General features: G+C 42.5%; 1 protein-coding gene across 1 annotated transcript in view; it reads right to left on the bottom strand.

The window, feature by feature from the left end:
* Positions 1-255: 255 nt before the first annotated feature.
* Positions 256-21,585, bottom strand: part of LOC310783409 (uncharacterized protein) — a 29,137-nt gene continuing 7,807 nt past the window's right edge. Inside the window, exons 12-32 of the mRNA XM_083644270.1 lie at positions 21,099-21,160; positions 18,324-18,371; positions 18,134-18,201; positions 17,881-17,918; positions 17,742-17,781; positions 17,450-17,484; positions 17,237-17,364; positions 16,972-17,107; positions 15,842-16,572; positions 14,258-14,480; positions 13,879-14,035; positions 13,535-13,699; positions 13,156-13,278; positions 9,776-9,821; positions 9,531-9,634; positions 9,257-9,381; positions 8,773-9,144; positions 3,942-4,225; positions 3,494-3,595; positions 3,106-3,255; positions 256-915 (exon numbers count right to left, since the gene is read on the bottom strand). Of these exons, the coding sequence (XP_083500396.1) occupies positions 812-915; positions 3,106-3,255; positions 3,494-3,595; positions 3,942-4,225; positions 8,773-9,144; positions 9,257-9,381; positions 9,531-9,634; positions 9,776-9,821; positions 13,156-13,278; positions 13,535-13,699; positions 13,879-14,035; positions 14,258-14,480; positions 15,842-16,572; positions 16,972-17,107; positions 17,237-17,364; positions 17,450-17,484; positions 17,742-17,781; positions 17,881-17,918; positions 18,134-18,201; positions 18,324-18,371; positions 21,099-21,160 (3,241 nt within the window). The 3' untranslated portion in view covers positions 256-811. The remainder of the gene's footprint in view (positions 916-3,105; positions 3,256-3,493; positions 3,596-3,941; positions 4,226-8,772; positions 9,145-9,256; positions 9,382-9,530; positions 9,635-9,775; positions 9,822-13,155; positions 13,279-13,534; positions 13,700-13,878; positions 14,036-14,257; positions 14,481-15,841; positions 16,573-16,971; positions 17,108-17,236; positions 17,365-17,449; positions 17,485-17,741; positions 17,782-17,880; positions 17,919-18,133; positions 18,202-18,323; positions 18,372-21,098; positions 21,161-21,585) is intronic.

Raw genomic sequence — 21,585 nt, forward strand, 5'->3', positions numbered from 1 at the left:
GTTCTCACTATCACAGCTGAGCAGATGTCTCACATGAAAATGGTGGATTTGCCTTGCTCTTACATTAGTAGCACTTGTTTCAGAACTTGTGAGAGAAAGCTAGTGAACATCGCTCTGCAGAAAGCCACTCAATAACTGGCATGAAGCAGGATTATGGTGCGGACGTGACTGCCATGCCATGTAAAGCTGCAGCAGCACAATTCTGTAACTTGGGATATTACTTAACAGCCAATGTTATGTCACATCTTCATTGTGACACATTTTGACATTACATTTTTCCACATTTTTTTGTATTTCACAAACAAAAAACTTGGGTTCTCTGTTCTGAGATTTTTTTTTTTTACATTTTCATTGAAATGTAATTAGTTATTTATCCAGGATCTCTCCCCAGTCTGCTTTTATCTCATGTCTGATGAGTCCGCAGCCAGAGGTTGGTGCGAGGACTGGACAGTATGGAGCAAATACATTGGTGTCTACTCCTGTGTGATCCAGAGTTTATTTTTCTTCATCTTTTATTAATAATATATTTATTTAAAATACCATTGGAACATGATTACATAACATCACAGTACAATGGCATAGCTTTTTTGCAGGTTCCTCTTGGAAATGCAGTAAAAAAATATTTTTTCAAAATATAGAATAATGTGCAAATCAAGCACAGTAATGCATGCATAACTCAATCAGCTTTTCCACGGCCCATTCCAAGTCATCATAGATCTGACATCCAGAAGGTTTTACCATGAGTTACTGTATTAATGCACCATTTACATGCGGATATTTCAACATAAATCAAGCAGTCCTCTGAGTTGGGTCAGGTTGTTTGTTGATTTCTGTATTGCCGGTTGAGCTCGTTGAGGATCACATCAGAGCTGGGGTCTTCATCAGCTGTGATGTTTCTGTCTTCAAATGGACTCCCTGCAACAGGGTATAAGTCACTTAATGCAAGTCACTACAGAGCTGTATCTAATAGATTTGCAAAGAACCATCCGTGCAGAGGCAATTAAAAATTGACCTGTAGAGGGCACCTCAAATGCTACAAATCTGTTTTTCGACTCACTAATCAAATTTGGTACACACTTTGAAGTATTTTTCAAAATCGAATGCTTGGTTTTGTTTTGTGCATGTGGGTGCCACACAAGGGCTGGGGGCATTATTTTTTATTTTCAGTGCTCTGGTGTGTGGAGGAACAAAGGACAATGCCTTCTCTCACTTCCTTGTTATAACTTGAAACCAGTGATCTGTAATATTCCACATTCATGGCTCTCAATCTCAGAGATACAACCTGTTTTTGATTAAAGAGTTAGGCTGAGTAAATCCTGCTATTGAGATTACTGCACTCACTAAAACATTCCTAAATATTCAGCATATAAATACAGCCATACTGTACATACTGTACTGTATAAATACAGCCATACTGTATATACTGTACTGTAGTGTATAAATACAGCCATACTGTACATTCTGTACTGTATAAATACAGCCATACTGTACATACTGTACTGTGTATAAATGCAGCAATACTGCACATACTGTACTGTATACATACAGCCATACTGTACATACTGTACTGTATAAAAATAGCCATACTGTACATACTGTACTGTGTAAATACAGCCATACTGTACATACTGTACTGTGTAAATACAGCCATACTGTACATACTGTACTGTATAAATACAGCCATACTGTACATACTGTGTATAAAAATAGCCATACTGTACATACTGTACTGTATAAATACAGCCATACTGTACATACTGTACTGTATAAATACAGCCATACTGTACATACTGTACTGTATAAATACAGCCATACTGTACATACTGTGTATAAAAATAGCCATACTGTACATACTGTACTGTATAAATACAGCCATACTGTACATACTGTGTATAAAAATAGCCATACTGTACATACTGTACTGTATGAATACAGCCATACTGTACTGTATAAATACAGCCATACTGTACATACTGTACTGTATACATACAGCCATACTGTACATACTGTACTGTATAAATACAGCCATACTGTACATACTGTACTGTATAAATACAGCCATACTGTCCTGTGTAAATACAGCCATACTGTACATACTGTACTGTATAAATACAGCCATACTGTACATACTGTACTGTATAAATACAGCCATACTGTACTGTGTATAAATGCAGCCATACTGTACTGTGTAAATACAGCCATACTGTACATACTGTACTGTATACATACAACCATACTGTACATACTGTACTGTATACATACAGCCATACTGTACATACTATACTGTATAAAAACAGCCCTACTGTACATACTGTACTGTGTAAATACAGCCATACTGTACATACTATACACTGTATAAAAACAGCCATACTGTACATACTATACTGTATACATACAGCCATACTGCACATACTATACTGTATACATACAGCCATACTGTACATACTGTACTGTATAAATACAGCCATACTGTACTGTGTATAAATGCAGCCATACTGTACATACTGTACTGTGTAAATACAGCCATACTGTACATACTGTACTGTATACATACAACCATACTGTACATACTGTACTGTATACATACAGCCATACTGTACATACTATACTGTATAAAAACAGCCCTACTGTACATACTGTACTGTGTAAATACAGCCATACTGTACATACTATACACTGTATAAAAACAGCCATACTGTACATACTATACTGTATACATACAGCCATACTGCACATACTATACTGTATAAAAACAGCCATACTGTACATACTGTAGCCTACTGTATAAAAACAGTCAAGAGCTGACATAGCTGTGACCACACAACTCCCAGTCAAGCCGTCCTGACTCCAACTCACAGTTACATATTGACAAATGAAAGGTTAAACAGAGCTAAGAGGGTCAACTGCTTGTGACTGAGATTGAAATGGCCCTATAAGCCATGCACTTTTCTACTGTTGTTATTATTATCATCGTAATACAGTGGCAGTTCAGAGCCATAAGAAGAATGCTCTCTTATCTGTCCTCCCTAACATGTTCCTTCTATATGCAGATGTTCTAAACAGAAACATTCCCATGGCTCAAAGACAAAGATCTCCTTTGCTCACCAACGCCGCTGAGTTGCTCCGAAGAGTCACTGACGAGGAAAGAGGAGCTGGAGGAGTTGTTGGACTGGGAGGACTTGAAAGATTGAAGAGATGTTACTCGGGTCACTGATGACTTCTTCGCAGTCTTCTGTGTTGCTGTACGACTCCATTCTGTGAGAAGAAATTTGAATCAAGCAAAAGGTAAAATGAGTGTCAAGCTTTTGTTATGCGATTCATTACCATCATCAAGCATCTACTTTACTCACATCTGTTACTTTGAAGGAGCACAATCTCCATATTCCAGAAGAGGCTGAATAATCAGAAACCAGTAAGAGGGCTACTGGAAGGCCAAAGCTAGATTGCTAGCCAAATATGGCGGGCTGCAAAGTTCAAAGTGAGCGGTTCTGACCTGAGTTCTCTGCTAGTCTCAGCTTTCCACAGCACAGGTAGGTCCTCCACTGCTTCCTCACATTCTCCTTCACCGCACAGTGGAATAGAAATATGAAGAACCCTATCAAACAAAAATGGCAAACAACATTTATAAAGAAACTAGCTATATATGATCAAATGAGTTTAGTTGGCTAGATGTCTAGATTTTACACATTGCATTTTCTGGAGTATATTACAAAAATAGAGCATTATCTTGTTCATACAGTATTGTTTAAATGTGTAATAATTTATTTGCTGCTTGGTGTAAAATTTTCTATACATAGCCAAAAAAGGTTATATGAGAGCAAAGCAAAGTCGTGAGTCATGTGACATTGACATGCCATCTAGGCCTCAGTAGATATGGCTCCCATGTGTGTATTGGACTCCTGTCAAGTTAGTAGGTAGCGCTAGATGAGTCAGCAACTTGCCTTGGAAGGAGTTAAAGATAGCAAAGAGGTACATGAAGGCCAGGTTAACGGGCCCCCACGCAAAGAAGGCGAAGCCCCAGGTGAGACCCAGGAGGATGGTTATCCCCGCCACACTGCGCATGTCCTGCAGTGTGCTGCGGTGTTGCGCGTTGTGGGGGTTCTGCCTCTTCATCCGACACAGCTGCACCATCACCACAATGAACATGATGAGGTTGAACACGAAAATGACACAGAAATAGGCCACCACTGCTACATAGAAGGCAATGTCATTTTTCAACCAACAACTGTGGGAGAGATTAAATCAAAGCGTTAGTATTTTTCTACAGAAGAGCTCGTTTCATCATTATGGAATAGTATTAGGGTCATTGTAGGTGAATTTTTAATTGTTCTGAGAAACAAGTGCAAATACCTTGAAGCCCACCCCTCAAACCCTGACTCTACGACTTACTGTACCCTTCGAATGCCGACTCTCTACGACCTTCCTATCAATAGCTACGGCCCCTCTTCCCTAGCCCCGCCCCTTTCCTGACCATGCTCCCTCACACCAGGCACATCCCCTAGCCACCCCTCGAACCCTGAATCTCTACGACAGTGGTTCCCAACCTTAGGGCTGCGAGCCCAAGTGGGGTCGTCTGGAATTTAAATTGAGTCACCTGAACTTTCTATTTTTATTTTTATTTTTTAACACCACTCTCAATTTAAAACTACCGAAGAGGATTAGGGTCACTCTTTTTTGTTTTTGTATGGGGGGGGGGGGGGGGGTATTAAGTTCTAAGTTTAAACTTTAAAGTGATAAAGATTTCAGTTTTGTTCTCTTGGGTGACACCTATGGCGATGAGTGGTAATTGCAGATGAGATCCAAACAGTGTTGCATATTATGTAGTCTCTCCCAAGACTCAAATATTACGTACTGTATATCTCCTCCCTTCCCTTTTCTCTCCAACACCACATTCCACCCCCCTTTTCTCCCCTTTCTCTATCATATGATTGTTCAATCTTGTTACTATTACTACTGTAATTGCTACTGTTGTGTCAGCTAGATTTAGCTAGACATATTTTCTGTGAAGTCCTCTGAGACATGCTTGTGAATTAGGGCTATACAAATAAACTTGACTTGACTTGACTACGTTGAATCTCTGCACTCCACATACTACATAAATGAGTCTGTACCGCTTCACAGCCACAGCTGGTATTTGAGGGCGGGGGAGTTGAAATTGAATGAGTGACAGGTCGTAGCACCAATGAGAGAGTGGTTTGAAAAATGGGCTGCGCCTCCAGTGCCGTCACTGATCGCACAGTCGTTACTGATTGGTGAAGGGTGAATCCACCACTCACCAATCACTGTCCAAATGAAAGGGGTCACTTCCGAGACCAGTTTGCTGAGAGGAGTGTCCCAGACCCAGAGAGAGAGAGAGATCTGCAGCATGCAGTAACGTAGTGTATCAGCGTAAGAACTCTCATGGGTCTGGCCTTGAGACTACATATTATGTGACATTAGTCAGTTTGTTCAGCCATAGTAACCACCCGTAATGCTAGCAGAGACAGGAAAAACAGCTTGTTATCCTACTTCACACAAGAGTGGGTCGGGAACCTACAGTAGCCTAACCTACAGAGTGAGTCTATTGTGTTAGCTCCGCCTACCCTGTGTCACCACAGACACGAAGTTCATAAATGCTGCAATACTGAAAATGCAAAGGCTTTTATCAATCGCCCTCAATTAGTCTCTCAAGCCAGACGGGGGGGGGGGGGGGGGGGCTTTCCGTGCTCGAATTACAGATGTTTAGGCGGAAGCATTTAGAAATTGCGAGAGCCAACCGTCTTAACCGTCTTCTGAAAGAAGAAGTCAAAATGTTTAGGAAAAAAGTCAGAATTCTTAGGCTGGTAAACCAGCTGGTTACTTGAACTCACATTTTATTATGCCTCCGCCGGCGAAGCCAGGCCGAAGGCATTATGGATCCGGGTTGTCCGTCCGTACGGCCGTACGGATGTCCGTCCGTACGGATGTTTGTTAACGCCATATCTGAGGAACGCCTTGACGGAATTTCATCAGATTCGCCTTAAACATTCACTTAGGCTCAAGGATGATCTGATTAGATTTTGGTGGTCAAAGGTCAAAGGTCAAGGTCACTGACCTCTCGAACGCCATTTTCAAGCTTGTTAACGCCATATCTGAGGAACGCCTGGACGGAATTTCATCAGATTCGCCTTAAACATTCACTTAGGCTCAAGGATGATCTGATTAGATTTTGGTGGTCAAAGGTCAAAGGTCAAGGTCACTGTGACCTCTCGAACGCCATTTTCAAGCTTGTTAACGCCATATCTGAGGAACGCCTGGACGGAATTTCATCAGATTCGCCTTAAACATTCACTTAGGCTCAAGGATGATCTGATTAGATTTTGGTGGTCATAGGTCAAAGGTCAAGGTCACTGTGACCTCTCGAACGCCATTTTCAAGCTTGTTAACGCGATATCTGACGAACGCCTGGACGGAATTTCATCAGATTCGCCTTAAACATTCACTTAGGCTCAAGGATGATCTGATTAGATTTTGGTGGTCAAAGGTCAAAGGTCAAGGTCACTGTGACCTCTCGAACGCCATTTTCAAGCTTGTTAACGCGATATCTGAGGAACGCCTGGACGGAATTTCATCAGATTCGCCTTAAACATTCACTTAGGCTCAAGGATGATCTGATTAGATTTTGGTGGTCAAAGGTCAAAGGTCAAGGTCACTGTGACCTCTCGAACGCCATTTTCAAGCTTGTTAACGCGATATCTGAGGAACGCCTGGACGGAATTTCATCAGATTCGCCTTAAACATTCACTTAGGCTCAAGGATGATCTGATTAGATTTTGGTGGTCAAAGGTCAAGGTCACTGTGACCTCTCGAACGCCATTTTCAAGCTTGTTAACGCCATATCTGAGGAACGCCTGGACGGAATTTCATCAGATTCGCCTTAAACATTCACTTAGGCTCAAGGATGATCTGATTAGATTTTGGTGGTTAAAGGTCAAAGGTCAAGGTCACTGTGACCTCTCAAACGCCATTTTCAAGCTTGTTAACGCGATATCTGACGAACACCTGGACGGAATTTCATCAGATTCGCCTTAAACATTCACTTAGGCTCAAGGATGATCTGATTAGATTTTGGTGGTCAAAGGTCAAAGGTCAAGGTCACTGTGACCTCTCGAACGCCATTTTCAAGCTTGTTAACGCCATATCTGAGGAACGCCTGGACGGAATTTCATCAGATTCACCTTAAACATTCCCTTAGGCTCAAGGATGATCTGATTAGATTTTGGTGGTCAAAGGTCAAAGGTCAAGGTCACTGTGACCTCTCGAACGCCATTTTCAAGCTTGTTAACGCGATATCTGAGGAACGCCTGGACGGAATTTCATCAGATTCGCCTTAAACATTCACTTAGGCTCAAGGATGAACTGATTCCATTCTGGTTATCAAAGGTCAAAGGTCAAGGTCACAGTGACCTAACAAATGCCATTTTCAAGCTCGGTAACGCCATATCTCAGTAACACCTTGACTAAATTTCTTCACATTTGGCTCAAATATCCAATTCTGCACAGAAACGCCTTGATGCAATTTCTTCCAATTTGGCTCCATCATCCACTTGGACTCAAGAATGAACTAATGGCGGAGGCATAAGTCCGCGTTGCGGTCGTTCTAGTTTTGTTCTACCACCAGACCGTCTGGCCTCAAGCCCTGGGAGGGTGTTTGCAGAAACTGCAAAGCGTACTAGCCAATCAGCGACCCGCCTTGTAGTTGACATCGTAACCTGCCAATCAGGAACGCCGCTAGCAAAACAGTAATGGCTGCCTCCTTGCCTGTCCGCCTCGAGTAGTAACGTCAGCGTTCGTCTAGTTTAAACAGCCATACAGTGCAGTGCAGACCCAATAACAACAATTAAATAAGTACTGGAGTATGCAACAGCGGAGTTTCTCGGCAGAAAAGTTGTTTTTGCCGTTCTCCCGAGTGGATTTGGATTTGACTGGATCCAACGCTGATTGGTTGAAGGAGTTGTCTGTCAAGGCAAGTACACCCAACCAACTTCCGCCCACTGCAAACACTGGGTGAAAGCTTGAGGCCAGACGGTCTGGTAGAATGAAATGAAATGTTAGTTCATGTGACCGGCTGGTTTACCAGGCTACAAAATTCTGAGATTAAAGTCAGAATTATCAGATTAAAGTCAGAAATCTGAGAAAAAAGTCAGAAATCTGAGAAAAAAGTCAGCATTCAGATTTTAATGTCAGAATTCTGAGAAAAAAGGTCAGAATTCTGTTACATGTGACATTACTGATGATGTCACTGATGATATTACCGATGTACTGGAATTTGAATGTCTAGGGTCCCTAGATTTTTGTGACGTCAAAGTGGGGTCACAAGCCAAGAAAGGTTGGGAGTCCCTGCTCTATGACTACCTACTGTACCCCTCGAACCCCGACTCTCTACGACCTACCTATCCCGAGCTACGGCCCCTATTCCATAGCCCTGCCCTGCCCTGCCCCGTTCACTAAACATCCATGAGTGAGCATGAGAGTGACTGAGTGTCCCGACTTTGGTATCTTCTGCCCCCGGTCTGGCCTGAACTGAGAAATTATGAGATTAAAGGACCTAAATGCGATATTCAGCCCTACTAGATGCCCGCAAACCACTATTATATATCTAGCAAGTTATTGTTGTGAGCAGTGAACCAAGCCACGCCCCCTCTCTGTGTTGTGAAAACAGGCTTTGTTGTCAGCCTGCTAGAGAGTCGGAGTGGCCTGGTTCTACTCTTTCATGTGTTATGTTGCCCTTACATATCTCACAAAAATACTCACAAGTCATCGGTAGAGCCATCAGTGAATTTCCCATAGGTGACGAGGCCGTAGTTGTCTTTGTCAACCGCAATAACGATAATGACCACCAGTAGCGGGATGCCCCAGCCGACCAGAGAAAACTTGAGCATGTAGCGCGACACGTAGCTGTTGAAGACTTTGACGAGGGCCAGGTACATGTGGACGGCCTCGAGACCCATCCAGGAGAAGGAGGCCAGCAGGAAGTAGTGGAGGAACCAGGCAGTGGAGATGCAGAGGCCCACAGCCTCTGGGTAGAGAGCCAGCCAAGCATCCACCAGGAACACCAGGTTCAGCAAGAGCAGAGCCAGGCACAGCTGGATGAGGATTTTAGACGGGATGTCCTTACGCAGCTTCCTGCAAGTGTTCGGATAGTGAAGAGGACGTCTCAGTGGACTCAGGTCATTCAGGGTGTCTATAATGTTTGGTGTTAATTGGGTGTACGGTATCTTGTGGCTCTCTGACTCACCCGAAGGCCAAGTAGGTGAGGAGGGTGACGGCTAGGAAGATGGCAGAGATTCCACAGCCAATATATGTGATGTAAGTAAGGATGGTGGCCTGGAGGCGACTAGTTACAGGCTGTCTAGAGAGGTTCTGTAACAAGAAAAACAAAACAATTATTAAATATCCACCCTGCTGTATTGTCCTTGAGCAAGACACTGAATGGTGTGAGGCAAGTGAAAGCCAAAGGATGGATTTCTCCTTTGGGGATGGATCAGTAGAGTATCATGAAAACATCTTACCAGCAGAATACCAAAACTGGTTAGATGGTTGCAGCCACAAGTTGTCTCGTCGTCCGTGCTGTTTCGGACGACGCAGCCGTTTGGGTTCCAACCACCTGATCCATCTAGAGGTAGAAAACACAGGAGAGAAGATCAACCACCTGATCCATCTAGAGGTAGAAAACACAGGAGAGAAGATCAATCACATTTTCATCAGGGGTCATTTAACTTCATTTAATTCTGATAGACAGCAGTAGAAAACTTACCATTCCGTGTAAAGTCCCAGAAAACACACGAAGCCACAAAATTAGCCTGTGATTTTGGAGAATGCAAAACAGAGTGTATCAATTTGACAGCTGGTGACCTGAACCTTTCCATTATAGGATGTCATGATAAAGGTCCCTGCAGCGGACATCTTGTTGAATGGTGGAATGTGAGAGATGTGTTGGCCAGTCCCAGCCTGTGGAACGGACTAATGTGTAATCAGGGCCATCATGCAAGCCGCAATTCTCTGAAGTGGAGGGGGGCAGGGGGCGGGGAGGGTGCACAATTTATAGTGGGGGCTCTAACAAAAGAAGAACAATGAACGAAAATAACGAGGCAACTTTATGCAGTTTGACATATATTCAAAGACGTTGGGGGGGATAATTTTACAACGTCACTAAATCCGTTTTTGTAGCTCAGTAATCTCCCACTTTAAATCTTGTCTGCTTCACCCCAAAATTTTGAGGGGCATAAATTCACATACAAATACTACAGCCACAATTCAAATTAATGTATTGAATTGAATTGAATATCTTTCATTGCAGCTACCAGTCAAGTACAACAAAATTAGGTTGTGACTCCAACACTCGATGCCATAAAAGTATGTTACACTAAAACAATGTGACATTAAAATACAATGGTTAAAGTACAATGGACTTACCCCCCCCAGATTTCTGGCAAAACGGTATTCTACTTGATTTCAAAACTCTGCAGGCAAGATGGCCACCTATACTCCCTTCTGTACCCTGGCAGAATTCCTAGCCCATAAACTAACATAACTTGGCCAATAAGTATGTAACATACAAAATAAAACAAACAGTAATGTCTTTATTTGATGTAGAATGCAGAGGACATTAGGGCTGGGTTCAAAAAATCGATTCTCCGATTTTTAATCGATTTTCATTTTAATCCTCGATTATCGATTCATATGTCCAGAGATCGATTTTTTGTTTTATTAATTTTTTTTTTTTTTTTTTTTTTTTTTTTACTAAACAGGCTAAAATATTGTGCTGTGTTACTGGTAGTTGAAACATAGTTTCAAGTTGACGTTTAATTATGTTTGTAGTTGAAACAAAAACATAAATACTGTAGGCTACATGAATGGAAATGTTTGATCATTATTAATATCTACTTTTAGAAATTATATAGGCTGAAATCAAATCACTGTGCAAAATTGTGAAAGTGTCTTTATTGACAGATGAAAAGGCTGTTATTTACCCTTTGTCACCACGTGGTGAGTAAATATATGTGTAACTAAAACCATTAAAATTGACAACAGGTCTGCAACTTTTTTTCCCCATGTATCTACTTGGCTGGTTGGAAACCCCTGTGTTACATAACTGGACAGTCATGTAATTCAGGGTACAGCTCAAAAACCACGTTTTGGTATCACTAACCAAATCAATATTGAAAATTGATTGAATCGGAATCGAATCGAATCGAATCGAAATTAATCGATTCGCAACCTTGTGAATCGGAATCGAATCGATTCTTGAAATTTGAACCAATACCCAGCTCTAGAGGACATGTACTGTAACTGTTTCGTTAAACTCGCATTCCAGGAATATTGTATTTACTGCGCTGCTCTAAATAACGTAACTGGCGCGTGCCTCAGAGAGCCTGTTCGTCCTGGAACCCGCTCGCTTTGCGCCAGAACACAATCGATTTGGGGGTGGAACATGCCAGGATTGGCCAACGCCAAGACCAGTGCCCAGAACTGTCAAATCAAATCATCGACAGAGACACTATGACCCGCCTCCCAATCCCTTTTTTTCTTTTTTTTTGCACAACAGTGTATCAACGTGGCTATATTATACACGTTATACTGAGCACATCTGATGTACAGCGTGCAATGCAGAGGATTAATCCACGCAAAGCTTCCTATCAGAGTGTCTTCAAGTGGTGAGACTGGGCCCCCATCTATCCTCCATCATAACACTGAGCACTGGCACACCTCAAGGATGTGTCCTGAGCAACATTCCCTACAACCTGTTCACACACGACTGTGTCCCCATGTTCTCCATCAAAACACCTTTGTGAAATTCGCAGATGAGACCACAGTGATCGGGCTGATCTGTGATGACGACAAATCAGCCTACAGAGCCGAGGTGCTGAACCTGGTAAGCTGGTGCTCGGAGAACAACCTGCACCTCAACTCCACGAAGACAACGGAACTAATCATTGACTTCAGGAAGTCAAACGGAGACAGAGTGGAGAGAGTGTCCAGCTTCAGGTTCCTGGGCGTTCACATCTCAGAAAACCTCAGCTGGTCCATAAACACAAATGCACTTGTCAAAAAAGCACAACAACTGCTGTTCTTCCTCAGGATGCCGAGGAAAACTGGACTCCCCAAACAACTGACCTTCTATAGATGCACCATAGAGAGCATCCTAACATAGTGCATCTCTGTGTGGCATCTTAGCTGCACAGCAGCGGACAGGAAGGCTCTCCAACAGGTTGTCTCCAGAGCACAGAAGATCATCGGGACACAGCTCCCAGCTCTAGAGGACATCTACAACTCACGCTGCCTGAAGAAAGCTCCCAGCATCAGTAAGGACCAAACACACCCATGTCACTGTCTGAACTTCTTCCATATGGCAGACACTACAGGGCCACCTCCGCCCGCACCTCCAGGCTAAGAAACAGTTTCTTCCCCCAGAGCCATACATGCCCTGAACCAGTCCCCCACATGCACCCCTAACCTGCCCCCCCCACCCCCACCCCCTCCCCCCGTACTGTCAGTGCAATAGGGCCTGAACCGCTCCGTGAACATTTAACAGTCAGTGCACAGGGCCTCTGCACATCATCTTTGCTTTGTTGTGCACATAATAAACTGGCGAGTGCAGAAACGGACACTGCACACTGCACATCTGCACCATGAACATTTGAATTGCAGCTGTGCCGCGATCTAGCTCATCTAGCACTGCCTGACTTTGTACTTTGAGCCGCAGCTCTCATCATATTGTTTACATGTCTACATCCTCTTGTCATCATTGAAATGTTACACTTTCCTCTTAATCATATGTTATTTTAATGCAATGCACTTTTCTTCTTAAAGTGTAACTTACCCCCAAAACACTTTTTTCAGCTTTTAACCAATGACTTTCGGGGTGGTGTGTGAAGAATTCTGGTCAACATTTACACATTTGAGACCAAATTTATAATAGGCTAGGTTTTTAGCGTGAGCTCTTTAAAAGTGCAATGCATCATGGGTAATCGCCTACTGTGGCTAATGTTAGCAGCTAGATAGTTATGTTATATGGCAGTAAAACACCACTGAATGACTATATAACTTTTAACCATTTCGGTCAAAACCGTTTCCATACAGACCTATCAGCGTTGGTTAGTTGTTTATATGCAGTGTTCTGAAAGTTTGACTCACTGGAATGGGCTCTGTGTTCCTCAGGCGAATTACAATGTCCTCCTGAAGTCCTGTGAGTGACAGGTTGGCCACACTTGCCCCCAGGACCCCACTGATGAGCCTGCGCTCTCCCAAAGATCTGTCCTGCATCGCCATTGGGAAACAACATAAAGTTGAATTTGTAAAGACATGTGTATTTTAGTGATAAAACAGAAGTAAAAGGGTAGAAACAGTGGGGGCGGGGGTGCATTGTTACAGGTGGGGAAAAAACAAGGGTATAAAAATATCTCACTTCAAAACAAGCAAAAAGTCCTAGCTGACAACTGATAATGGTGGGGTGTGGTCCTGCTTGGCCTTATACTAATGCAAATATACTGTATAGTAGCTACTGTATGTTGACCTGGAACACTGTGCTATTCTGGTAGAAGTTGAACTGGACTCTGGAGGCCTGCTGCTGCTGCTGGGGGCTGAGGTTCTGTGTGAGAGAAGTGGGCAACCTGATGGAGCCTTGAGGGATGGAGGACTTTGTTCTCACACTCCTCCTGGTCCTGGGATCCCTGCGGACCTGCAACACGACACACATGGGAGAGGACGGAAGTTTACAAGCAGACTACTGTAGCCTATGTAAACGGGTTTCATTCGCTTTGATGAAGGTAAATGTTTCTTACATCTTTGCTTAGGTCAACAGGGGTGAACCCCTCAGAGTTCACAACATGGATTAGCAACTCAACACTTGTGTCATACCTCTACATTATTTGGATCCGAGATAGAAAACGACGTTTCCTCAAAATTAGTGCCATCCGTTGTTTTCACAGACAGAGCCAGACGCTGGGATAGGATGCTCTCAGCTTTTCCTTCAATCTCCAGCTTTAGCCCCACTGTATCAACAATCCCTATGATTCTGATAACAACAAATGGGATGCATGTTAACAATATTGACAATCTTTATTAAAGGCTTTTCGGTTCATTCCATCCATTTACTTTGCACAGTAGCCTACAGTACAGTACAGTACATTACAGTACAGTACTGTACAGAAGAAAATATATTTCAATGACAAATTAATAGAGACAATGTGTAACCCTGGCAAAATGCAAACAAATCATTTCAATTAGCAGAGCTCACCTGTTGGAGGATCCGGCCACGGCTTCAGGAGAAGCACCCAGCAGGTTGCTGACAATGTGGATGGAGGTGTTTCCCAGAGCGAAGCTGACGGTGGGACCTGCGAGAAGAGCCTCCAGCATGGACACGAGATTATCCACGTCGCTAGAGGTGAGGTTGGCCACGTTCCTAGTCCCCTCAAGCAGCGTATTGGCTTGTCCTTCAGGGCTTGCTGTAGTAAGCGGTTCTGAAGGGAAAACAATGCATTGAGCTGTTGTACAGTACTAGCTTAAGTGTATGAATCCAAAGAGAATTCCTGGCTCATGCTATTGTCAGATTTAGATGTTTATGGAGCTACCGTAATCATGTATTGCAACTGAATCAAAAGTATTGTAAATGAAAGAAAACAATTCACAATCCTATTAAGCCACATATGTGTTTAAGCATGGAAATTGCACACATTGCATATTCGTTATGTCAACTTGGCTGTGAGTTCCACAGCAACTGGACCGAGAGAAGAAATTAAAACCTGCAAACACACCAAGGTGTTACAGGTTGGGTTATAAGCTCGAGTCTAGGGGCAAAACAAATGGCACCGCAACTCACAGAACTTAAAACACACACTGGTAAATAAGGTGACACAAAAGAAAAGACAAAACGGGGACTCTGAGCGAGCGGCTGCCTGGCTCCTCTTCTACGGAGATTTCATGAGAGAGCTATCGCAGCTTCTGGGCTTATTATACCAGCCCCTACGTCATTTCCTGAGCCAACCCCTTTCTCTTAATGACAGCCATCAAACATATGAACAGATATATAATACATATAAACAATCATAATGTCCTATCTGAGAGGGAGAGTAACAAACTGTTACAAAGGTTCAGCACTCACCTATTACTTTCGAGATTTTACCATCAGCACAGATACAATTCACTGTCAGTTGAGTTGGCACTGTTTTTGAATATGCACAAAATCGATTCAGCTATATTTAGAATTAGCAGACCATAGAACATTTCACTCGGATCAATTTCTTTTTGTTCTTTTTACGTTTTGGTCCAAGTGAAATGTTATATAGTCTCTCCTGCTTCTGACGAAGTAAAACTATTTTGATAAGCATTTTACAAAATATCAATGGAAAATAAAATGGCAGATGAAATCCGTTGGTTCGTATGCCTAACCCAGAAGTGGGCGTGACTTTGGCTCTCTATAGAAGGTTTTCACGGAAAGGGCCCTAGCCTAGTCAGGTCTGTCCTATTGTACTAGCAAACACTGCAACAGGAAGTGAGCCGGGGTTCGATTTAGAATATTTATATTGTCAAGTTAAATCGGCTACAGAGCCAACCAATCAGATTGTAATGGTGTGTGTGTTGTGTGTGCAAGTTCCACGCTTATGTCAACACCCAAAACACATATGTCTACACATGTCAATCATAATTTTCTTTAAGTTACACTACTTTTGAATGGAGTTATTATTACTCTCTTCTCAGTTCAGTTATGATTATTGACATGCAATTACAATTCCTCTGAGTGTGGTTAAAATACTTCAGAGTAAAGTTTTTAGCACCGTGAATTCGCAACACAGTCCTACACTCAGCTGAGATGATAACAAACCTGTTATGTTGGTTGTAGGGACTGTTGGGCCCGCAGAAATTGTAGTACCTGTAGGACTCGTGTTCATAGAAATCGCTGTGTTCGTAGAAATTGTTGGGATCAAATAAGTTGTCGTGTTCATATCAATTGTTGGGCTTAAAGAAACCGTTGGACTCATAGAAGTCGTGTTCATAGAAGTCGTCGCGTTCATAGAAATGGTTGCATTTGCAGTGGCTGTAGTTATGTTGGCTGCTCCTGTCGCTGAGACTGTGACATAAGCAGCAGTAGTAGTATTGGGGGCTGCAGCTGTTGTATTCAGTGGGGATGAAGTGACATTGACAGAGGGGGAGGTGGTGTTTTGCTGTGCAGAGGGGGAGGTGGTGTTTTGCTGTGCAGAGGGGGAGGTGGTGTTTTGCTGTGCAGAGGGGGAGGTGGTGTTTTGCTGTACAGAGGGGGAGGTGGTGTTTTGCTGTACAGAGGGGGAGGTGGTGTTTTGCTGTACAGAGGGGGAGGTGGTGTTTTGCTGTACAGAGGGGGAGGTGGTGTTTTGCTGTGCAGAGGGGGAGGTGGTGTTTTGCTGTGCAGAGGGGGAGGTGGTGTTTTGCTGTACAGAGGGGGAGGTGGTGTTTTGCTGTACAGAGGTGGGAATCAGGGTAGAGGTTGTTGCATTTGGGCTGGCTGTAGTAGACGGTGGTATGATGCTTTTATCACACTGTTGTTCCAGGAGGACACACACATTTTCTCCTTGTTGACTAGAAAGAGAAGAAGGGGACAGATACGATCTGAAGTGAATATACATTTAAAAATCTGACAAGTTCCACATTCTGTACAATAACAACACAAACAGCCCTGAAATAAATTACTATTCATCATGCCCACTGACTGTTTAAGATTACGTTAATGTAGAAGATATGAATGCAATCAGAATCAGCTTTATTGGCCAAGTATGTACACATACAAGGAATCTGACTCTGGTTTGCGTTGCTCTCAAAGTACTCGCACAGAAAAAGGTATGCAAAAGTTAAAACAAACAAACAAGGTACATTTAAACATTTACAAAAAAAATGCATTAACTGCTACGGTATATACAATAAGTGTGGTGTAAAGTGTCTATTCGAAATGTAATGTATATAAAAGAAGATTATACAAACCAGGTCGAGGAAAAACTGAGGATGTCAGCCACATACTCCTCTTCTAAACAAAACTCAGAGGGCTTTAAGTCTATGTAAACCCATGTGAAGTTCGATTTCAGTGGATTTCCACTGACTCCTGAATCCCCACAGATTGCTATGAGACATAGAAGATCAAACCCAAATGAGAGGTCTTACAGAGCACACCTGCAGTGATTTTGTTTGACTGTATGAACTGATATTGAAGACGTGCACGGAGCTGTTTCCCTGTGGATAATGCACACACCTGCGCGGGTCACTTTCCCATCGTAGTAGACGTGTTCCTCTGACTGGAGCATGGTCAGGAAAGCCGTGGAGACAGCACACACAGGGACCTCTTTGCCAAAGCTTACGATCACATCGCAGTTGTCGAGACTAGAAATAAAACCAGTCAATACATTAGTTCAGTAGCAGTGCATGGCACATTCACCCAAAAGGTGACAATCATGACAAGACTCACTTTGTTGTTGCGCCCCCACAGTTCACATAGGCATCCTGTGTGAAAATGAGACACACAGTATGAAAACCATTTCTATGTTAGTCAAACTAGGTCATTGTGGCGATCAATACATTCAGGCATGTTTTGATGTTTGACCTTACAATGCTTCATTCTTCTTAATTTAATATAACTTATAATTGTGAATTGTGAGTTAGTGTATGAAAGTACAACTGCCCATAAGCATGAATCAGCGATTTCTTTCTCTTTTTTTCTTCTTCTTAAGCAATATGAACATGCTGTGGAGGTGTTTTACCTTATATTCAGATGCAATGATGGACAATGAACATGAACTGCTGTAAAGGAACATTACCAGGATTGTCAATTCTTCATCAAAATATATGTACCCAGTACAAATGGATTTGAATATGCTTGAGTAATTTAATCTAACATACTTTGTGGAGCAGGGTGGTGGCGTTTTTAGCTGATGAATCTGTAGGGAATCAAGAGGTTATTATGATGTAGGCTTCTACTGATGCAAAGAATAGCTATATCATTGATCACAAATACTTAATAAACACACACCGCACGTGCACACACACCCGTTCGCGGTTGCGTGCGCACGCGCGCACGCACGCACGCACGCACGCACACACACACACACACACACACACACACACACACACACACACACACAGCGGAACTCACCAGAGAGGAGACATATGAATAGTTCATGGTGCGGTCTTGTATTGAAATTTGCAAATAATAGTATGCAGCTAAAACACAGAAACAAAATGAACAACGTTTAATAACAAAACTTTTGTGATGTTGCAAAAGATATGATTTCAGATATCTATGGAGATAATAGTTTGGACTTGTTAATTGATAATGCACTAACCAGTTCCATTGCAGTATGCAGAGCAGTTGCAGGAGGCTTTATTCCTAACTGAAACATAAGTATATTGTGTCTGGATTAATGGATTATGCCTAGATTACTGATCAATATGTAGCCTACATACCAGCAGCAAAACAGAAACAATACTTTCATTTGATGACTGCATGGAACCCTGTTGTTGTTGTTGTTGTTGTTGTTGTTGTTGTTGTTGTTGTTGTTGTTGTTGTTGTTGCAACCTTAATTCAATATGCACTCTGTTCAAATTGGTCTTGGAGCATCAGTGAACAGCTATATTCAATTCATTAAAGAGATTATTTATGGGATTGTAGTCCGGGTTTGACTGGGCCACTCCTCACATTGTTATTCTGAAGCAGTAGAAGTTAAATGTGGCTGTATGATTAGGGTCATTGTCCTCTGTTCCCTCTGAGGGCTGTACCACGAAACAAGATTAGTGGCTTAGCGAGGTAACTTCAGGTTTAACCCTAGGTTTGCCGTACCACGACGCTAGTTAACTTCTTACCGAGATAGATCACCATAGCAACTTACTGTATGCTCTACGGCTAACCTGCTTTGTAGCAGGTTAAGTTCAGAGGATAAAATCAAAACCCATGAAAGACCCACCTGCTTACCAATCAGCTCTCTGGAAACAGCGAGTCGCCATTCATATGGTCCCCATATGAAAAATACATTGCATTCAAAAGGGGGGGGGGAAGAAAAAAGAAAAAGAAAAATGGCTCCTGTTGAATTAATCGAGGACAGCCTTGCACTTGTTGCAGGCTACATTTAAATTAAGCCCTACTTACCACTTTGGAATATGTTTTTATATATTAATTTTTGTGGTCTCAAGTAGGCTAGATACGTTGTTTGACCCCGCTGATCGATTGCAGCTGAATGGTGAGTGGAGAAATATCACTAAACCGGCATAAAAAGGTTACATAAACGTCTCCGTTGCGCACGGTGCCGTGTGCACAACGGAGCTGAGGCTGACGTTGGGTTGGACATGGTCATACATGCCAGAATAGCCTACTACTATCTAAGCAATTTAATATGGGATTGCCTGCACACAGATTATTCATATCTAGGCTACTCCTGCATTTTGCAGCTGCAACTGTGTTGCTTTTGGCCTGTATGATGTGATTGAACTTCATATTATTTCCAGCATAGTCCTTGTATGAAATATGGAGATATGCGACTCTGCTGCCAATAGCCTATATGTGACCACAAAATAGGCTATTTTTTATAAATGAAATCTATGCCCGCACGTACCGTGTCGATTCAGTTCAGCAGCCTTTTTTAATTTTATTATCATTATGTTTTTTATTGATAGCCTATTAGCCTATAGGAATTATTCCATCAGTGTGACCAAACACATCATGAGATCATTATTATTCATTGAGCCTAAATGGTCTAAAAACGCCTACGGATTTTGGAAATAGACATGCAGGTTATATTGAGTTTATTGAGAGGGTGAATTGAGCTGCTGTAGCCTACGTGGAGGCAGAAACCGCTCTTCAAAGAAATTACTGATGTGAATAAAAGCGGTAACTTTAGACAGTCATTCGGGAACAGACTAATAATATCCAACACCGATTTTGATTCTGACATACATAGTAAAGCTTCACGATTTGCGCTTTGAATGAATGAGGAAATAGGCGTGTCTGGCGCTGTAGAAGCTGGATCAGTCCATATTGCATTGTGATTGGCTAGTTGTTAAAAACCACGCCTCTTTTGCGGGCACAAGCTCCTGTGCATGGGCATTTTCATGTGCACGCGCTCTCAACTTGATTAGAAAAACCTGGTTCCACTTAACGAGTGGCGAACTACATTCGTGGTATCGTGGTATTGCTAGAATCGAGCTTCTTGGCAATTATCTGGTTTAGCCAAACCAGATCAAGGGACAGATCCTGGATCTTCTTATACAACATTTGTGGTACAGCCCTCTGATGAGTCTCTCAGTCCGAGACTTGCACGGCTGAAGAGTTCAACTGTTGTTTCTTCACGCCACAGACTCTGCTTTCATGTGCCTTTTTGTAAACTCCAGGCTGACATGTGCCTGACACAGTCAGGCAACACAACGCCACATGGAAAATGTCAATCGGGTTGAATACTTTCTGAAGGCACTGTAGTTGCAGATACAAAATTTGGATGATCCCGCACACAGCAGAAAAATTTGTATACTGCACTTATACAGATGTTCAGGCAAAATGCTATGATCTCACCTCTTGGTATACTCAGTGGGCAAGACCACCCCCTTCCCTCTGAGGATGCGGAAGTGAATTGGAAAGTTGTAGTTCCTCCAATGGCCACTAGGCGTCGGGGGCAGTAGGCATGTTAAAATGCCCGACTTTGTAACATGATTTAACATCTTTCCAGTTAGGGGCGAAACGCGGTTTTGGTCTAAATAGCTAATTTCACCTTTTCATAAGAACTGTGGGGGGGGGGGGGATTTTTATATACCCTAACTCGCCCGTTTGGAGTAAAAAAGATGATAGAAAAGGGGGTGATTGACAGATCGCCTGTCGAGTGATTACGCAGCTTGCCGATCACGGACCAATAGCAGGTGGAGCTGCGGCTCTGGGAAACTCCCATCTCACGTGAGGTGCGGAATGACTCAACCCATTCCCTCCCACTCTGCTGACGAAAAATCAAGATGGTGACACCCACCGTTTGAACTCCGCCAGGAAAACGAAATTTAATGGGATAGATACGTCCATATTATTTATGTCTATGGGTATACTGCACTTATACAGATGTTCAGGCAAAATGCTATGATCTCACCTCTTGGTATGCCACAATGAGTTGAGTTCTTTTCAGGTGCCACGTAAGTCCCCGACTCTTCACTGTAACATAACCACGCACACAATGAGAGATGTCATATACATTTACCTTTACCATAGGAGTTTAGCTGACACCAGAGCAATTTACAATAATGCAACTTTAGAATACATTCTGCATGTATGTATTGTTTGTGTGTAATTGTATTGTATGTAGGTATGTCCACGTATGTCCTGTTTGTTTTGGGGACTACGGATGGAAATTAGCCTCGTGCCATGTGCAACGTGTTCGAGTCTCGTGCTAAATCCGGCAATTTTTACACTCTGATTATGTTCTTTGTGTCCATTAATTTTGCACTGTCCCGTCTAAATAAACAAATCAAAACATTATTTTCTAGATTTCAAGCAACTGATTGACATAAAGTTGTCTAGAGCTATGGTGCCCTGTCGATAGAGGAATCAAAATATTCCTGTGTCTGTAGAATTGCAAT

The sequence above is a fragment of the Poromitra crassiceps genome (assembly GCF_964638095.1).
Source record: "Poromitra crassiceps genome assembly, chromosome: 1".
In the NCBI taxonomy this organism is placed as follows: Eukaryota; Metazoa; Chordata; class Actinopteri; order Beryciformes; family Melamphaidae; genus Poromitra; species Poromitra crassiceps.